This window comes from Scyliorhinus torazame, chromosome 4 (genome assembly GCF_047496885.1).
Source record: "Scyliorhinus torazame isolate Kashiwa2021f chromosome 4, sScyTor2.1, whole genome shotgun sequence".
Classification (NCBI taxonomy): Eukaryota; Metazoa; Chordata; class Chondrichthyes; order Carcharhiniformes; family Scyliorhinidae; genus Scyliorhinus; species Scyliorhinus torazame.
Window position 1 is genome coordinate 360,671,609 of NC_092710.1, and position 19,937 is coordinate 360,691,545.

Here is a 19,937-nt window from a genome sequence, read left to right on the forward strand (position 1 = left end):
TTTCGCTGACGTTAAAACGTTCACTAACGTCAGTACTTAAACACATGAACACACTTTTTATGAGTATTCTGAAATATCCAGTCCGACCATGCCAACACGTATTCCTGAGTGCTAACTGTGTTAACAGTGGATTGGGAGCTGAGATGATTTATAATTGTTTGAATGCGAATAAGGATGCCAGTTAAGGATGACATTGTTCACTGTATTGAGTCACATTGTTTAAAGGATAATTGTTAGCAATTTCCGGGTGTAATGTTACCACTATTAATAATACGTCTATATTAATATTACATATAACTATTTCTTTGTAAAATCACACCTGGACCGAGGTAGCCTTTCCTCACAGTACAACAAAACTGAAATAAAATATCGAGCTTTCAGTCCAGTGTTTTCGGGTCTGCTCCGGGACCATAGTACAGGCCAGACTATTATCGCGTCGTAAATGTCCTTTCCTTTATGGAATTGCTGTATATGGATTAACGCTCATCCCCCTGCTGCGAGTATCCACTGGGCGCTCCGTGAGCCCGATGTCAAATTACTTGTTCCAGTTGTTTCTGCTGTTACCACTCCCCCTGTTGCTGCCTCGCGGCCTCATACTCTCTGACTATTGATTAATTCCTGCTGCTGCCTTTTGTGTGAATACTTGACCGATCACCTGCGTATCCTGCATTTTAATTTAAATAAACACTTGTGCCGAATGTTGCATCAGAACCTGTGGTTAACCCGGGTTTTATTCCCTTGTCGGACAGCATCAGCTGTGATACGTTGGCACTGCGATCATTCTGCCGTGAAGAAGCAACGCCAAGCCAGATAGAACCAGACCATGGAGGAGAAGTAAATATAGGAGAGAAGGACGGGACATATGATGAAATGGAAGGAGTCATTGGCTACGGGCAGGAGAATATGGAAGCAGACAGCGCACTGAGAAAGGAAGAGAAGGAAGGAGGCCCTGGGGAGAGACAGGAAAAAACTGAAGAAGGAAATGGTGAGATGGGCGAGATTGGTGCTGTGACCTCTAATGAATCCCAAGCTACGATTCTCTCTTCACCGCCCTGCCTTGACGCATGCCTCTCTATTTGCCTCCTCTGCCATTAGTCTATCATTTGTCTTATATGTAATATCCAGCATTTCCGCTTATTCACGCTTCATTCATGGGCAGCACGGTAGCACAGTGGTGAGCACAATTGCTTCACAGATTCAGGATCCCAGGTTCGATTCCGGCTTCGGTCACTGTCTGTGCGGAGTCTGCACATCCTCCCCGTGTGTGCGTGGATTTCCTACGGGTGTTCCGGTTTCCTCCCACAGTCCAAAGATGTGCAGGTCAAGTGGATTGGCCGTGATAAATTGCCCTTAGTGTCCAAAATTGCTCTTAGTGTTGGGTGGGGTTACTGGGTTATGGGGATAGGGTAGAGGTGTTGACCTTGGGTAGGGTGCTATTTCCAAGAAACAGTGCAGACTCGATGGGCCGAATGGCCTCCTTCTGCACTGTAAATTCTATAATAATCTATGATTCTCCTCCACCTGTCGTCTTTTAAAATTTTTCCTACTTCAAGACTGTGAAAAAAACAACTTTACACCTTGGTTTCGATAAAACTAACTTTGTCTTTATTGACCAAAGTCTGCATGCAGATGGCTACAGATTAGAGAGAGCGAGAGCTGTTAAGGTAAACCTGCTCATTCTTTATCAAGCTCGCAAAGACATGGAGAAAACGTTCAATATTTATACAAAAACTGTATCATTTTACAAAAACAGACCTTGTTCAAAAATGTCAATACAGTCAAAACTTCTGATCAAACATGTTGTCATGGAAAGACCCTGACGCGGCTTATTTGCAGTATTTTGTCTTTAGAGGGTTTAAGACGTGGTCCTATTTTGTTTTTATCTCTGCCCTCATGATGCCTTGACGCAGATGGACCTAGGTCATGAGGAGGTTGTGTTATTAGGACATTCCTAGATCGTGGCATTGTTATCAGGTTTTAATAAGGTCAGGCACTATTTTCCCTCTTCTGGCCTTGTATGATACAATTATGTGGATTCTTAGCTTTGTCTAGTTTGTCAGGGTCTGATCTTGGCACTTAGCTGACACAGCTGTCTCACACTTGGTTACATAAGTTGGCTATTTTTCCCATCATGCTATTGCTGAGTTTGTACACTTTCACATTCCCTCATGTTGTCCCATCAGGACAACCACTCAATTTGTTCAAATAGGGATATTCAGGAGACGGGTGTAAATACATTGACACAAGCATCCAAGCAATCCTATTGCTAATAGTAATAATATGAAGGCCTTAAAGATCCAATCGAACAATCCGTGTCCCAGCCAACCTAACCAACCTGGTGGGTTATAATTGTGAAATTCTTGGCCAATTTCTTGAAGTTGATCCGCCTGTCTTCTTATATGGTCAGCTAGGTTGGTAATATTTTCAGAGGCATCTGGGATATAAGTACAGCATTCCTGACCTATAATGGCACACGTTCCTCCCTGCGAGGCTAACAGATAATCCAGAGCCATTCGATTTTGTAATGCCACAGTCCGGACAGCCACCAGCTCAGCTGAGACCTTGGCTAGTGCCCGTCCGGTTGCCCTGGATTCTGCTGCCGTTATGTTCGACAGTTGTTCCAATGCCGAGGCCATAAGGATCAGTTCGTTTGCTGCCTTGCCTTTTCCGTATTGTGGAAAGGCGATCATAAAGAACTCCTCGGTTTTACTAATGGTCCTCCTGATTCGTGAGGAGTGTTGTTTAAGGGAGAGTAGGTGGTGCATGCAGGGTACGACATATCCTAGATAACAGGACCCTGTCCAATTTCTGGGAAGCCAGGAGTATGCTTTAGTGCCACATATGAAATAGGTCCCGTTGTAGGCCGTAACATTCTCAGCCATTGTCATCCAGGGTAGCTGGGAATTCTGCGTCCATGAGCTATTTGATGTTTTATTCCACACCCTGGACCAATCAAGAACAAACATACCCTTGTTGGAGATGTTTGGTATCGGTCCCTGCCATTCAGTTGTAAGATTACACCTACTCTGCCCCATTGATGGTCCTTCTCCTGATTTACTAAAACATAGGGATCCTTGCGCAGTGCTCGATGGGATGGTAAGGGCAGGGGGATTCGAAACATGGGGGTATCCAGGTTGATACCAGGCTAAAAATCTAGTCATCCCATAGCCAGCCGATCTCCAAATTTTCATGTCTCCACCGAACCCCTGTGTTCGGTTTTGACGCAGTATCCACTCAACTGTTTCTGCTAAGTGGAATGGGAGTGATTGGAGAGGTAGCCCCTCCTTGGAATGGATGGGGATACAGGTACAAACCCAACAGTTACTTACATTCAATCTGTCAGCATAAACATATGACATATATAGAAAGCTATTAGCACGCAGCTCTTGGTCAGTTTGTTCGCCTACTGTCGAATGGCCATTAAGACCAATTTGTCCAAATAGTCCAAATGTGATAATGAAGATCCTCATTCTGCGTCCTCGTTGGGGCTGAAACCAATCTTCTTACAATCCGATAGGTGTACCCAACTCGAACGTCCTTTGAGTTTAACGGCAGTCGGTGTAGTCAGCAATACTTGAAAAGGGCCGCTCCAGCGTTGCTCTAACTTCTCTCTGTCCCAATTCTTTATCAGCGCGTAGTCTCCTGGTTTGACTACTGGATATCGAGGGATCTTTAGAACATAGAACATAGAAAAATACAGCACAGAACAGGCCCTTCGGCCCACGATGTTGTGCCGAACCTTTGTCCTAGATTAATCATAGATTATCATTGAATTTACAGTGCAGAAGGAGGCCATTCGGCCCTTTGAGTCTGCACCGGCTCTTGGAAAGAGCACCCTACCCAAGGTCAACACCTCCACCCAACACCAAGGGCAATTTGGACATTAAGGGCAATTTATCATTGGCCAATTCACCTAACCCGCACATCTTTGGACTGTGGGAGGAAACCGGAGCACCCGGAGGAAACCCACGCAGACACGGGGAGGACGTGCAGACTCCGCACAGACAATGACCCAAGCCGGAATCGAACTTGGGACCATGGAGCTGTGAAGCAATTGCGCTATCCACAATGCTACCGTGCTGCCCTTAAGAACAAATAAATCTACACTATATCATTTTACCGTAATCCATGTACCTATCCAATAGCTGCTTGAAGGTCCCTAATGTTTCCGACTCAACTACTTCCACAGGCAGTGCATTCCATGCCCCCACTACTCTCTGGGTAAAGAACCTACCTCTGATATCCCTCCTATATCTTCCACCTTTCACCTTAAATTTATGTCCCCTTGTAATGGTGTGTGCCACCCGGGGAAAAAGTCTCTATCTATTCCCCTGATCATCTTATAAACCTCTATCAAGTCGCCCCTCATCCTTCTCCGCTCTAATGAGAAAAGGCCTAGCACCCTCAACCTTTCCTCGTAAGACCTACTCTCCATTCCAGGCAACATCCTGGTAAATCTTCTTTGCACCTTTTCCAGAGCTTCCACATCCTTCCTAAAATGAGGCGACCAGAACTGTACACAGTACTCCAAATGTGGCCTTACCAAAGTTTTGTACAGCTGCATCATCACCTCACGGCTCTTAAATTCAATCCCTCTGTTAATGAACGCGAGCACACCATAGGCCTTCTTCACAGCTCTATCCACTTGAGTGGCAACTTTCAAAGATGTATGAACATAGACCCCAAGATCTCTCTGCTCCTCCACATTGCCAAGAAATCTGCCGTTAACCCTATATTCCGCATTCATATTTGTCCTTCCAAAATGGACAACCTCACACTTTTCAGGGTTAAACTCCATCTGCCACTTCTCAGCCCAGCTCTGCATCCTATCTATGTCTCTTTGCAGCCGACAACAGCCCTCCTTACTATCCACAACTCCACCAATCTTCGTATCGTCTGCAAATTTACTGACCCACCCTTCAACTCCCTCATCCAAGTCATTAATGAAAATCGCAAACAGCAGAGGACCCAGAACTGATCCCTGCGGTACGCCACTGGTAACTGGGATCCAGGCTGAATATTTGCCATCCACCACCACTCTCTGACTTCTATCGGTTAGCCAGTTCGTTATCCAACTGGCCAAATTTCCCACTATCCCATGCCTCCTTACTTTCTGCATAAGCCTACCATGGGGAACTTTATCAAATGCCTTACTAAAATCCATGTACACTACATCCACTGCTTTACCTTCATCCACATGCTTGGTCACCTCCTCAAAGAATTCAATAAGATTTGTAAGGCAAGACCTACCCCTCACAAATCCGTGCTGACTATCCCTAATCAAGCAGTGTCTTTCCAGATGCTCAGAAATCCTATCCTTCAGTACCCTTTCCATTACTTTGCCTACCACCGAAGTAAGACTAACTGGCCTGTAATTCCCAGGGTTATCCCTAGTTCCTTTTTTGAACAGGGGCACGACATTCGCCACTCTCCAATCCCCTGGTACCACCCCTGTTGACAGTGAGGACGAAAAGATCATTGCCAACGGCTCTGCAATTTCATCTCTTGCTTCCCATAGAATCCTTGGATATATCCCGTCAGGCCCGGGGGACTTGTCTATCCTCAAGTTTTTCAAAATGGGAGTTTTGCTCCCAGTCAGCTACACTTCCTGTAAACTCCTGGCTCTCTTCGCACTCTTTGCGGAAATGTCGGAAACAAAATGAAACAAATCTTTGTTCCGGCTGCTGCTGGGAGATGGGCCTGTTTTACCTGCGAGTGGAGAAACTTCAAAGAAAATGTTAATTGCTTCAAATAACTCAGCATTTTATCTCCCATAACGTGGAGGTCTACTCCCTCTAGGGGTTCTTCATGGGCACCCCAGGGAGTCCTCATTGGTCGACCGTAGACTAACTCTGCAGCTGACAGCCCGGACCGTGAATGTGGATCAGTATTCACCAAAGAGAAGGAATTGGTAGATGTTGAGTCTGGAGAAGGGGGTGTAGATAGCCTGGGTCACATTGTGATCCAAAATGACGAGGTGTTGGGTGTCTTAAAAAATATTAAGGTAGATAAGTCCCCAGGGCCTGATGGGATCTACCCCAGAATACTGAAGGAGGCTGGAGAGGAAATTGCTGAGGCCTTGACAGAAATCTTTGGATCCTCGCTGTCTTCAGGGGATGTCCCGGAGGACTGGAGAATAGCCAATGTTGTTCCTCTGTTTAAGTAGGGTAGCAACGAAAATCCCGGGAACTACAGGCCGGTGAGCCTTACTTCAGTGGTAGGGAAATTACTGGAGAGAATTCTTAGAGACAGGATCTACTCCCATTTGGAAGCAAATGGACGTATTAGTGAGAGGCAGCACGGTTTTGTGAAGGGGAGGTCGTGTCTCACTAACTTGATAGAGTTTTTCGAGGAGGTCACTAAGATGATTGATGCAGGTAGGGCAGTAGATGTTGTCTATATGGACTTCAGTAAGGCCTTTGACAAGGTCCCTCATGGTAGACTGGTACAAAAGGTGAAGTCACACGGGATCAGGGGTGAACTGGCAAGGTGGGTACAGAACTGGCTAGGCCATAGAAGGCAGAGGGTAGCAATGGAGGGATGCTTTTCTAATTGGAGGGCTGTGACCAGTGGTGTTCCACAGGGATCAGTGCTGGGACCTTTGCTCTTTGTAGTATATATAAATGATTTGGAGGAAAATGTAACTGGTCTGATTAGTAAGTTTGCAGACGACACAAAGGTTGGTGGAATTGCGGATAGCGATGAGGACTGTCTGAGGATACAGCAGGATTTAGATTGTCTGGAGACTTGGGCGGAGAGATGGCAGATGGAGTTTAATCCGGACAAATGTGAGGTAATGCATTTTGGAAGGTCTAATGCAGGTAGGGTATATACAGTGAATGGTAGAACCCTCAAGAGTATTGAAAGTCAAAGAGATCTAGGAGTACAGGTCCACAGGTCATTGAAAGGGGCAACACGGGTGGAGAAGGTAGTCAAGAAGGCATACGGCATGCTTGCCTTCATTGGCCGGGGCATTGAGTATAGGAATTGGCAAGTCATGTTGCAGCTGTATAGAACCTTAGTTAGGCCACACTTGGAGTATAGTGTTCAATTCTGGTCGCCACACTACCAGAAGGATGTGGAGGCTTTAGAGAGGGTGCAGAAGAGATTTACCAGAATGTTGCCTGGTATGGAGGGCATAAGCTATGAGGAGCGATTGAATAAACTCGGTTTGTTCTCACTGGAACGAAGGAGGTTGAGGGGCGACCTGATAGAGGTATACAAAATTATGAGGGGCATAGACAGAGTGGATAGTCAGAGGCTTTTCCCCAGGGTAGAGGGGTCAATTACTAGGGGGCATAGGTTTAAGGTGAGAGGGGCAAGGTTTAGAGTAGATGTACGAGGCAAGTTTTTTACGCAGAGGGTAGTGGGTACCTGGAACTCGCTACCGGAGGAGGTAGTGGAAGCAGGGACGATAGGGACATTTAAGGGGCATCGTGACAATTATATGAATAGGATGGGAATAGAAGGATACGGACCCAGGAAGTGTAGAAGATTGTAGTTTAGTCGGGCAGTATGGTCGGCACGGGCATGGAGGGCCGAAGGGCCTGTTCCTGTGCTGTACATTTCTCTGTTCTTTGTTCTTTGTGGAGTAACCCTCATGTGAAACAGTGCCAAAGGCAATACCTTTAGCCAATTTAATCCAGTTTCTTCGGTCAATTTAGATAATTTTTCTTTTAAGGTCCCATTTGCTCTTTCTACAATTCCTGCTGCCTGTGGATGATACGCGCAGTGCAGTTGTTGTTTAATTTTGAGTGCTTCGCATAACTCAGAATTGATTCGAGCCACAAAATGTGTTCCATTGTCTGAGCTCATCATTCTGGGAATCCCAAATCGGGGAATAATTTCTGTCAATAGTAATTTGCCGGGACGGCATTTAATGCCTTTACCCTTATTATTTTTCATGCAAATAAGACATCGATCCAGCCGCATTTGTGCTACTGTATTCAGATCTGGGTGCCACCAAGTTTTCAAAAGTAGCTGTACCATTCCCTCCTTGCCAAGATGTGTACAAGAATGCAAATAATCAATAAGTATCGGCAATAACGAATCTGGAACACAAACTTGACCTACTGGGGTAAGCCAGAGGTTTTGTGTCAACGAGTGCGAACACCCCATTGACTTCCATAGTGTGAGCTCAGAATCAGAGGCGTCCCTCTGTAACCTTTGAATTTCAGCTAACTCTGGCATGCCCTTTGTTGCTAGAATAGGTAGCTGATTTAAAGCCTGTGTACCCCCTGCGGGAACAATCATAGAGGCTGATGCAGACGCTGCCTTAGCGATGAATCAGCACTGGCGTTTCCTTATTGCACAGGAGTGTCCCCGGAAGTGTGCGCAGCACATTTAATGAAAGCCAATTGACGAGGAAGTTGAATAGCAACGAGGAGATTTTTAACCCAAAGAGCATTTAGAATGGGAGAGCCTGCAGAGGTAAGGAATCCACGTTGCTGCCAGAGGCGGCCAAAATCGTGGGTGACACCAAAAGCGTACCTAGAGTCTGTGTACACATTCGCACTTTGGTCTTTGGCCAAAACACAAGCTCTAGTAAGGGTGAATAGCTCAGCTTTCTGTGCCGAGACTGGAATCTGGAAAGCAGCTGCTTCCAGAATGTCAGTGTCTGTAACAATGGCATACCCCGATTGCGGGACACCCATTTGGGAAATAGAAGAACTGCCATCAACATAAAAAGTGAGATCAGGATTATCAAGAGGGTGGTCAGTTAAATCGGGACGAGGTGCGGTAAGGAAGTGATTCCTAAGCAAACAATCATGTGGTGGATCAACAAGTACGTCAGGGGGATGTTCGAGGAATGCTGCGGGATTTAAAGTGGAACAGTAATGGAAAGACAGATATGGGTTCTGTAATAGTGAGACCTCATATCGGCTCAAGCGGGCCTGTGTCAGATGCTGGGTCTGCTGAGATGTAAGGAGAGTCACAACAGAGTGTGAGGTATACACCTGCACGGGCTGATGAAGGGTTAGATTAGAGGCTGCCTGAGATAACACATGTACAGCAGTGAGAATTTGAGTGCATGGGGGCAAACCACAAGCTACTGGATCCAATTTAGTAGAATAATAGGCAACCGGACAGCGTTGGTCACCATGTTCCTGTGTCAAGACACCCGTGGCACATAGGTCAAGGACATTAACATGCAACTGGAAGGGCCTGTCATAAAGAGGTCGCGCTAGAGCCGGGGCGGAAGCCAGCGCGTTCTTGAGAGTAACAAAAGATTGCTGTGCTAAATCGGGTAGTTCAAACTTAAGGGGTGAATTCTGGGAGGAATAAGGAGTAAGCTCCTTAGTATGAGCAGTAACATTCGGAATCCATTGTCTGCAAAAGTTCACTAAACCTAAAAAGGCTCTCATCTGCTTTGGCGAGGTAGGAAGTGCGGTTTGCAAAATGGGAGTAATACGATCCTGCGTAAGGGAACGTTCAGTAGCGCTTATCAGAACGCCCAGAAATTTAACCTGCCTCTGTCCTTTGTGTACTTTATTAGGTGGTATTACATATCCCCAGGAATGGAGACGGGTGAGCAGATAAATGGAGTCGCGTTCGTTAGAAGCAAAGTCAGGGCTAGCAAGGAGTCAGTCATCGACATACTGTATAATAGTAGATTCCCCCGGGGGTGTCAAAGTAGCTAACTGGGAGTGCAGTGCCTGTGAGAAGAGTGTCGGTGAATGAATGAAACCTTGCGGTAGCCTAGTCCAAGTGTACTGGTGCCCTTTGAATGTGAAGGCAAACAAATACTGGGATTCAGCGGCAAGGGGTATCGCAAAAAAGGCGTGTTGTAAGTCCACAAGGGTAAAGACAGCTGCCTCAGGCGGGATATTACTGAGGATTGTAGCCGGGTTAGGGACCAGGGGATGCAAGGATTCAACGATTTGATTGATACGACGGAGGTCCTGGACCAAACGCCATTTCCGCCCAACCTTAGGAACCGGAAGAAGAAGATTAACTTGCTGACCTTGCAGGTCAGCTGTTGAGTTCGGGAGTGAGAGCTGGGACCTTAGAATCAGCGCGGGAATATTGAAAAAGCGCGGGGGCTGCGAGGCAGAGGGGACCATTTAAAAGGTCGCTGTCTGTGGTGAGGTGAGTACAGATTAACTTGCTTACCTTGCAGGTCAGCTGTTGAGTTCGGGAGTGAGAGCTGGGACCTTAGAATCAGCGCGGGAATTTTGAAAAAGCGCGGGGGCTGCGAGGCAGAGGGGACCATTTAAAAGGTCGCTGTCTGTGGTGAGGGGAGTACAGATTAACTTGCTTCCCTTGCAGGTCAGCTGTTGAGTTCGGGAGTGAGAGCTGGGACCTTAGAATCAGCGCGGGAATATTGAAAAAGCGCGGGGGCTGCGAGGCAGAGGGGACCATTTAAAAGGTCGCTGTCTGTGGTGAGGTGAGTACAGATTAACTTGCTTACCTTGCAGGTCAGTTGTTGAGTTCGGGAGTGAGAGCTGGGACCTTAGAATCAGCGCGGGAATTTTGAAAAAGCGCGGGGGCTGCGAGGCAGAGGGGACCATTTAAAAGGTCGCTGTCTGTGGTGAGGTGAGTACAGATTAACTTGCTTACCTTGCAGGTCAGCTGTTGAGTTCGGGAGTGAGAGCTGGGACCTTAGACTCAGCGCGGGAATTTTGAAAAAGCGCGGGGGCTGCGAGGCAGAGGGGACCATTTAAAAGGTCGCTGTCTGTGGTGAGGTGAGTACAGATTAACTTGCTTACCTTGCAGGTCAGCTGTTGAGTTCGGGAGTGAGAGCTGGGACCTTAGAATCAGCGCGGGAATGTTGAAAAAGCGCGGGGGCTGCGAGGCAGTGAGGACCATTTAAAAGGTCGCTGTCCGTGGTGAGGTGAGTACAGATTAACTTGCTTCCCTTGCAGGTCAGCTGTTGAGTTCGGGAGTGAGAGCTGGGACCTTAGAATCAGCGCGGGAATTTTGAAAAAGCGCGGGGGCTGCCAGGCAGAGGGGACCATTTAAAAGGTCGCTGTCTGTGGTGAGGTCAGTACAGATTAACTTGCTTACCTTGCAGGTCAGTTGTTGAGTTCGGGAGTGAGAGCTGGGACCTTAGAATCAGCGCGGGAATTTTGAAAAAGCGCGGGGGCTGCGAGGCAGAGGGGACCATTTAAAAGGCCGCTGTCTGTGGTGAGGTGAGTACAGATTAACTTGCTTACCTTGCAGGTCAGCTGTTGAGTTCGGGAGTGAGAGCTGGGACCTTAGAATCAGCGCGGGAATTTTGAAAAAGCGCGGGGGCTGCGAGGCAGAGGGGACCATTTAAAAGGTCGCTGTCTGTGGTGAGGTGAGTACAGATTAACTTGCTTCCCTTGCAGGTCAGCTGTTGAGTTCGGGAGTGAGAGCTGGGACCTCAGAATCAGCGTGGGAATTTTGAAAAAGCGCGGGGGCTGCGAGGCAGAGGGGACCATTTAAAAGGTCGCTGTCTGTGGTGAGGTGAGTACAGATTAACTTGCTTACCTTGCAGGTCAGCTGTTGAGTTCGGGAGTGAGAGCTGGGACCTTAGAATCAGCGCGGGAATTTTGAAAAAGCGCGGGGGCTGCGAGGCAGAGGGGACCATTTAAAAGGTCGCTGTCTGTGGTGAGGTGAGTACAGATTAACTTGCTTCCCTTGCAGGTCAGCTGTTGAGTTCGGGAGTGAGAGCTGGGACCTCAGAATCAGCGTGGGAATTTTGAAAAAGCGCGGGGGCTGCGAGGCAGAGGGGACCATTTAAAAGGTCGCTGTCTGTGGTGAGGTGAGTACAGATTAACTTGCTTACCTTGCAGGTCAGCTGTTGAGTTCGGGGGTGAGAGCTGGGACCTTAGAATCAGCGCGGGAATTTTGAAAAAGCACGGGGGCTGCGAGGCAGAGGGGACCATTTAAAAGGTCGCTGTCTGTGGTGAGGTCAGTACAGATTAACTTGCTTACCTTGCAGGTCAGCTGTTGAGTTCGGGAGTGAGAGCTGGGACCTTAGAATCAGCGCGGGAATTTTGAAAAAGCGCGGGGACTGCGAGGCAGAGGGGACCATTTAAAAGGTCGCTGTCTGTGGAGAGGTGAGTACAGATTAACTTGCTTACCTTGCAGGTCAGCTGTTGAGTTCGGGAGTGAGAGCTGGGACCTTAGACTCAGCGCGGGAATTTTGAAAAAGCGCGGGGGCTGCGAGGCAGAGGGGACCATTTAAAAGGTCGCTGTCTGTGGTGAGGTGAGTACAGATTAACTTGCTTACCTTGCAGGTCAGCTGTTGAGTTCGGGAGTGAGAGCTGGGACCTTAGAATCAGCGCGGGAATTTTGAAAAAGCGCGGGGGCTGCGAGGCAGAGGGGACCATTTAAAAGGTCGCTGTCTGTGGTGAGGTGAGTACAGATTAACAACTTACTTACCTTGCAGGCCAAGTCGATTTCAGCAGGAGCGGAGCAGGCTAGTCCATTTCAGCGGGGGCAGTGCGGAAGTGATTTCTGGGAGGTAAGTTTCTCCTTTAAAATTTTTTTAAAAATTCTAGTGTTTAAGGTGGGAACAGGAAGTCGACCCACGGACTTCTGGGAAGACCCTCACCAATACATTCTGGTGGAGAGGAAACCCGAGACACTACACGTGTAGTGTCTCCCACCCGCCCTCCTCCTCTAATCTAATAATAAAACCCTTTGGTGTGAGGTAAGTACCATATTTTATTATTGTTATTAATAATTTTTTTTTTTAATATATAAAAAAATTTAATTTAGTAGTTAGCCAGATCTTGGTAGAAAGTTAGAGGAATGGCAGGGAAGGGAGTGCAATGTTCCTCCTGCAGGATGTTTGAGGTGAGGGATTCCGTTAGTGTCCCTGCTGATTTTACATGCAGGAAGTCCTGCCATCTCTAGCTCCTCCAAGACCGAGTTAGGGAACTGGAGCTGGAGTTGGAAGAACTTCGGATCATTCGGGAGGCAGAGGGGGTCATAGATAGCAGCTTCAGGGAATTAGTTACACCAAAGATTGGAGATAGATGGGTAACTGTAAGAGGGACGGGGAAAAAACAGTCAGTGCAGGGATCCCCTGCAGTCGTTCCCCTGAGAAACAAGTATACCGCTTTGGATACTTGTGGGGGGGACGACGACTTACCAGGGGTAAGCCATGGGGTACGGGCCTCTGGCACAGAATCTGTCCCTGTTGCTCAGAAGGGAAGGGGGAGAGGAGCAGAGCATTAGTAATTGGGGACTCTATAGTCAGGGGCACAGATAGGAGATTTTGTGGGAGCGTGAGAGACTCACGTTTGGTATGTTGCCTCCCAGGTGCAAGGGTACGTGATGTCTCGGATCGTGTTTTCCGGGTCCTTAAGGGGGAGGGGGAGCAGCCCCAAGTCGTGGTCCACATTGGCACTAACGACAGAGGTAGGAAAGGGGATAAGGATGTCAGGCAGGCTTTCAGGGAGCTAGGATGGAAGCTGAGAACTAGAACAAACAGAGTTGTTATCTCTGGGTTGTTGCCCGTGCCACGTGATAGTGAGATGAGGAATAGGGAGAGAGAGCATTTAAACACGTGGCTACAGGGATGGTGCAGGCGGGAGGGATTCAGATTTCTGGATAACTGGGGCTCTTTCTGGGGAAGGTGGGAGCTCCACAGACAGGATGGTCTACATCTGAACCTGCGGGGCACAAATATCCTGGGGGGGGGGAGATTTGTTAGTGCTCTTTGGGGGGGGGGTTAAACTAATGCAGCAGGGGCATGGGAACCTGGATTGTAGTTTTAGGGTAAGGGAGAATGAGAGTATAGAGGTCAGGAGCTCAGATTTGACGTCGCAGGAGGGGGCCAGTGTTCAGGTAGGTGGTTTGAAGTGTGTCTACTTCAATGCCAGGAGTATACGAAATAAGGTAGGGGAACTGGCAGCATGGGTTGGTACCTGGGACTTCGATGTTGTGGCCATTTCGGAGACATGGATAGAGCAGGGACAGGAATGGATGTTGCAGGTTCCGGGGTTTAGGTGTTTTAGTAAGCTCAGAGAAGGAGGCAAAAGAGGGGGAGGTGTGGCGCTGCTAGTCAAGAGCAGTATTACGGTGGCGGAGAGGATGGTAGATGGGGACTCATCTTCCGAGGTAGTATGGGCTGAGGTTAGAACCAGAAAAGGAGAGGTCACCCTGTTGGGAGTTTTCTATAGGCCTCCAAATAGTTCTCGGGATGTAGAGGAAAGGATGGCGAGGATGATCCTGGATAAGAGCGAAAGTAATAGGGTAGTTATTATGGGACACTTTAACTTTCCAAATATTGACTGGAAAAGATATAGTTCGAGTACATTAGATGGGTCGTTTTTTGTACAGTGTGAGCAGGACGGTTTCCTGACACAGTTTGTTGACAGGCCAACAAGAGGCGAGACCACATTGGATTTGGTTTTGGGTAATGAACCAGGCCAGGTGTTGGATTTGGAGGTAGGTGAGCACTTTGGGGACAGTGACCACAATTCGGTGACGTTTACGTTAAGGATGGAAAGGGATAAGTAAACACCGCAGGGCAAGAGTTATAGCTGGGGGAAGGGAAATTATGATGCCATTAGACGTGACTTGGGGGGGGGGGGGGGGGTAAGGTGGAGAAGTAGGCTGCAAGTGTTGGACACACTGGATAAGTGGAGCTTGTTCAAGGATCAGCTACTGCGTGTTCTTGATAAGTATGTACCGGTCAGGCAGGGAGGTAGGTGCCGAGCGAGGGAACCGTGGTTTACCAAAGAAGTGGAATCTCTTGTTAAGAGGAAGAAGGAGGCCTATGTGAAGATGAGGTGTGAAGTTTCAGTTGGGGCGATGGATAGTTACAAGGTAGCGAGGAAGGATCTAAAGAGAGAGCTAAGACGAGCAAGGAGGGGACATGAGAATTATTTGGCAGGAAGGATCAAGGAAAACCCAAAAGATTTCTATAGGTATGTCAGGAATAAGCGAATGACTAGGGACAGAGTAGGACCAATCAAGGACAGGGATGGGAAGTTCTGTGTAGAGTCTGAAGAGATAGGCGAGATACTAAATGAATATTTTTCGTCAGTATTCACTCAGGAAAAAGATAATGTTGTGGAGGAGAATGCTGAGATCCAGGTTAATAGATTAGATGGCATTGAGGTACGTAGGGAAGAGGTGTTGGCAATTCTGGACTGGCTGAAAATAGATAAGTCCCGGGGACCTGATGGGATTTATCCTAGGATTCTCTGGGAGGCCAGGGAAGAGATTGCTGGACCATTGGCTTTGATTTTTATGTCATCATTGGATACAGGAATAGTGCCAGAGGACTGGAGGATGGCAAATGTGGTCCCTTTGTTCAAAAAGGGGAGCAGAGACAACCCCGGCAACTATAGACCGGTGAGCCTCACGTCTGTAGTGGGTAAAGTCTTGGAGGGGATTATAAGAGACAAGATTTATAATCATCTAGATAGGAATAATATGATCAGGGATAGTCAGCATGGCTTTGTGAAGGGTAGGTCATGCCTCACAAACCTTATCGAGTTCTTTGAGAAGGTGACTGAACAGGTAGACGAGGGTAGAGCAGTTGATGTGGTGTATATGGATTTCAGCAAAGCGTTTGATAAGGTTCCCCACGGTAGGCTATTGCATAAAATACGGAGGCTGGGGATGGAGGGTGATTTAGAGATGTGGATCAGAAATTGGCTAGCTGAAAGAAGACAGAGGGTGGTGGTTGATGGGAAATGTTCAGAATGGAGTACATTCACAAGTGGAGTACCACAAGGATCTGTTCTGGGGCCGTTGCTGTTTGTCATTTTTATCAATGACCTAGAGGAAGGCGCAGAAGGGTGGGTGAGTAAATTTGCAGACGATACTAAAGTCGGTGGTTTTGTCGATAGTGTGGAAGCAAGTAGCAGGTTACAGAGGGATATAGATAAGCTGCAGTGCTGGGCTGAGAGGTGGCAAATGGAGTTTAATGTAGAGAAGTGTGAGGTGATTCACTTTGGAATGAAAAACAGGAATGTGGAATATTTGGCTAATGGAAAAGTTCTTGAAAGTGTGGATGAGCAGAGGGATCTAGGTGTCCATGTACATAGATCCCTGAAAGTTGCCACCCAGGTTGATAGGGTGGTGAAGAAGGCCTATGGAGTGTTGGCCTTTATTGGTAGAGGGATTGAGTTCCGGAGTCAGGAGGTCGTGTTGCAGCTGTACAGAACTCTGGTCCGGCCGCATTTGGATTATTGCGTACAGTTCTGGTCACCGCATTATAGGAAGGACGTGGAGGCTTTGGAACGGGTGCAGAGGAGATTTACCAGGATGTTGCCTGGTATGGAGGGAAAATCTTATGAGGAAAGTCTGATGGACTTGAGATTGTTTTCGTTAGAGAGAAGAAGGTTAAGAGGAGACTTAATCGAGGCATACAAAATGATCAGAGGGTTAGATAGGGTGGACAGTGAGAGCCTTCTCCCGCGGATGGAAATGGCTAGCACGAGGGGACATAGCCTTAAACTGAGGGGTAATATATATAGGACAGAGGTCAGGGGTAGGTTCTTTACGCAAAGAGTAGTGAGGCCGTGGAATGCCCTACCTGCTACAGTGGTGAACTCGCCAACATTGAGGGCATTTAAAAGTTTATTGGATAAACGTATGGATGATAATGGTATAGTGTAGGTTAGATGGCTTTTGTTTCGGTGCAACATCGTGGGCCGAAGGGCCTGTACTGCGCTGTATTGTTCTATGTTATAGAACATAGAACATAGAACAATACAGCGCAGTACAGGCCCTTCGGCCCACGACGTTGCACCGAAACAAAAGCCATCTAACCTACACTATGCCATTATCATCCATATGTTTATCCAATAAACTTTTAAATGCCCTCAATGTTGGCGAGTTCACTACTGTAGCAGGTAGGGCATTCCACGGCCTCACTACTCTTTGCGTAAAGAACCTACCTCTGACCTCTGTCCTATATCTATTACCCCTCAGTTTAAAGTTATGTCCCCTCGTGCCAGCCATATCCATCCGCGGGAGAAGGCTCTCACTGTCCACCCTATCCAACCCCCTGATCATTTTGTATGCCTCTATTAAGTCTCCTCTTAACCTTCTTCTCTCCAACGAAAACAACCTCAAGTCCATCAGCCTTTCCTCATAAGATTTTCCCCCCATACCAGGCAACATCCTGGTAAATCTCCTCTGCACCCGCTCCAAAGCCTCCACGTCCTTCCTATAATGCGGTGACCAGAACTGTACGCAATACTCCAAATGCGGCCGTACCAGAGTTCTGTACAGCTGCAACATGACCTCCCGACTCCGGAACTCAATCCCTCTACCAATAAAGGCCAACACTCCAAAGGCATTCTTCACAACCCTATCAACCTGGGTGGCTACTTTCAGGGATCTATGTACATGGACACCTAGATCCCTCTGCTCATCCACACTTTCAAGATCTTTACCATTAGCCAAATATTCCGCATTCCTGTTATTCCTTCCAAAGTGAATCACCTCAAACTTCTCTACATTAAACTCCATTTGCCACCTCTCAGCCCAGCTCTGCAGCTTATCTATATCCTTCTGTAACCTGCTACATCCTCCCACACTATCGACAACACCACCGACTTTAGTACCGTCTGCAAATTTACTCACCCACCCTTCTGCGCCTTCCTCTAGGTCATTGATAAAAATGACAAACAGCAACGGCCCCAGAACAGATCCTTGTGGTACTCCACTTGTGACTACTCCATTCTGAACATTTCCCATCAACCACCACCCTCTGTCTTCTTTCAGCTAGCCAATTTCTGATCCATATCTCTAAATCACCCTCAATCCCCAGCCTCCGTATTTTTTGCAATAGCCTACCGTGGGGAACCTTATCAAACGCTTTGCTGAAATCCATATACACCACATCAACTGCTCTGCCCTCGTCTACCTGTTCAGTCACCTTCTCAAAGAACTCAATAAGGTTTGTGAGGCATGACCTACCCTTCACTAAGCCATGCTGACTATCCCTGATCATATTATTCCTATCTAGATGATTATAAATCTTGTCTCTTATAATCCCCTCCAAGACTTTACCCACTACAGACGTGAGGCTCACCGGTCTATAGTTGCCGGGGTTGTCTCTGCTCCCCTTTTTGAACAAAGGGACCACATTTGCTGTCCTCCAGTCCTCTGGCACTATTCCTGTAGCCAATGATGACATAAAAATCAAAGCCAAAGGTCCAGCAATCTCTTCCCTGGCCTCCCATAGAATCCTAGGATAAATCCCATCAGGTCCCGGGGACTTATCTATTTTCAGCCTGTCCAGAATTGCCAACACCTCTTCCCTACGTACCTTAATGCCATCTATTCTACTAGCCTGGGGCTCAGCATTCCCCTCCACAACATTATCTTTTTCCTGAGCGAATACTGACGAAAAATATTCATTTAGTATCTCGCCTATCTCTTCAGACTCCACACACAATTTCCCATCCCTGTCCTTGACTGGTCCTACTCTTTCCCTAGTCATTCGCTTATTCCTGACATACCTATAGAAAGCTTTTGGGTTTTCCTTGATCCTTCCTGCCAAATACTTCTCATGTCCCCTCCTTGCTTGTCTTAGCTCTCTCTTTAGGTCCTTCCTCGCTACCTTGTAACTATCCATCGCCCCAACCGAAACTTCACACTTCATCTTCACATAGGCCTCCTTCTTCCTCTTAACAAGAGATTCCACTTCCTTGGTAAACCACGGTTCCCTCGCTCGACGCCTTCCTCCCTGTCTGACTGGTACATACTTATCAAGAACTCTGACCGGTACATTCTTATCAAGTTCTATTAATAGGAGTGTTACAGGGCGATTGGCACGGAACCAAAATTCCCTGTTGAAGGGAGGACTGTATCATGCTGGAGATTCCTTCCTCAGCGTCAGGGCGAATAGGGTACTAAGAAATGGAGGGCAGGGGCACACCGGACTTAACCTTAATGAGAACTGGAAGCACATTAGTAAGACCAATTTCGTGTTTGGACGCAGCCCATAAGTCTGCAGGAATCTCTGGGGATGGGGAACGGTTGGTCCGATGGTGGTTCAATGTACCATCAACACAAAAGGGCTGTGAAAAATACTGTAACGTGCCTTCAGGGAAGGTCTGTCGTCCAGTATAAAAAGGATCACATTTTCCTTGGAGGGTAGCAACCAGAAAGCCCAGTGACCTGGCACTGTAGCCTGCATTGACAGTGAGGGTAACGTGAGGTGCCACTAGACCAGACTGTTTACAGAATACGAGGGGCACTTCAACAAGAAATGCAGAGCCCTCTTTTCCCTCAGCATGAGCGATGAAAGTAACCGCCACCGTGGACCCGAGGAAGTCCTCGTCGATGGTCTCCAAATCGGGCGAGCACCCCGTGTGGTCATAGCAAAGGGGCACGTGTGGATGAGGAACATGCAAGGGAGGTGAAAAATTGGAGGGATCAAAATCAACGGACCACCATTGGGGAGTGAAAAAAAGGGGTAAATTTCGATGCTGGGCTTGTGGAGCCGTGGAGATCGTGACGCCGTCGCCAAGGCAAACAATCTCAACTTGTAAGGGACATAACAGATCACGGCCAGTAAGACTAACACCGAGGGTACGCGTGACAGTGAAGGGAATACAACATTGACGGTCATTAAATTGAACCAGAAGGGGTTTCGTGAGTTGGTATGTAGCCCTCTCACCCATAAAACCAGAACGTTTCACATATTCGTCTGAGAGAGGAAAACAATACTGTTTAACTAACGTCAAATTCAACGTAGAAGCAGTTGCCCCTGTATCAATGAGGAAGGGGAACTGCTTCGCTGGACAAACTCCGACTTTATTTTGGGTGTAGGAGGGTCCCTTCCGAAAGCTTCTCTGTCATGGCCATTGATCCAGTAATAAGAGATAGCACGTCGCATGTGGGATTTGGAGCTATCAGACCAATCTATATTATTAGTTTTAATACTGGTTGCTATGCGGTCAGGCACGACTTGCATAAGCAGCGCATTGAACCGGGAAGATTTCAAGCCCGCATTAAAAGCCTCATCACCGGAATAAAGAGTGTAAATT

The 19,937-nt window shown here is 47.5% G+C and overlaps 1 protein-coding gene across 1 annotated transcript in view; it reads left to right on the forward strand.

Annotated features, from left to right (window-relative positions):
- LOC140411522 (equilibrative nucleobase transporter 1-like) overlaps positions 1-19,937 on the forward strand; it is a 128,229-nt gene that overhangs the window by 91,362 nt on the left and 16,930 nt on the right. Inside the window, exon 8 of the mRNA XM_072500608.1 lies at positions 750-985. Coding sequence (XP_072356709.1) covers positions 750-985 — 236 coding nt within the window. The remainder of the gene's footprint in view (positions 1-749; positions 986-19,937) is intronic.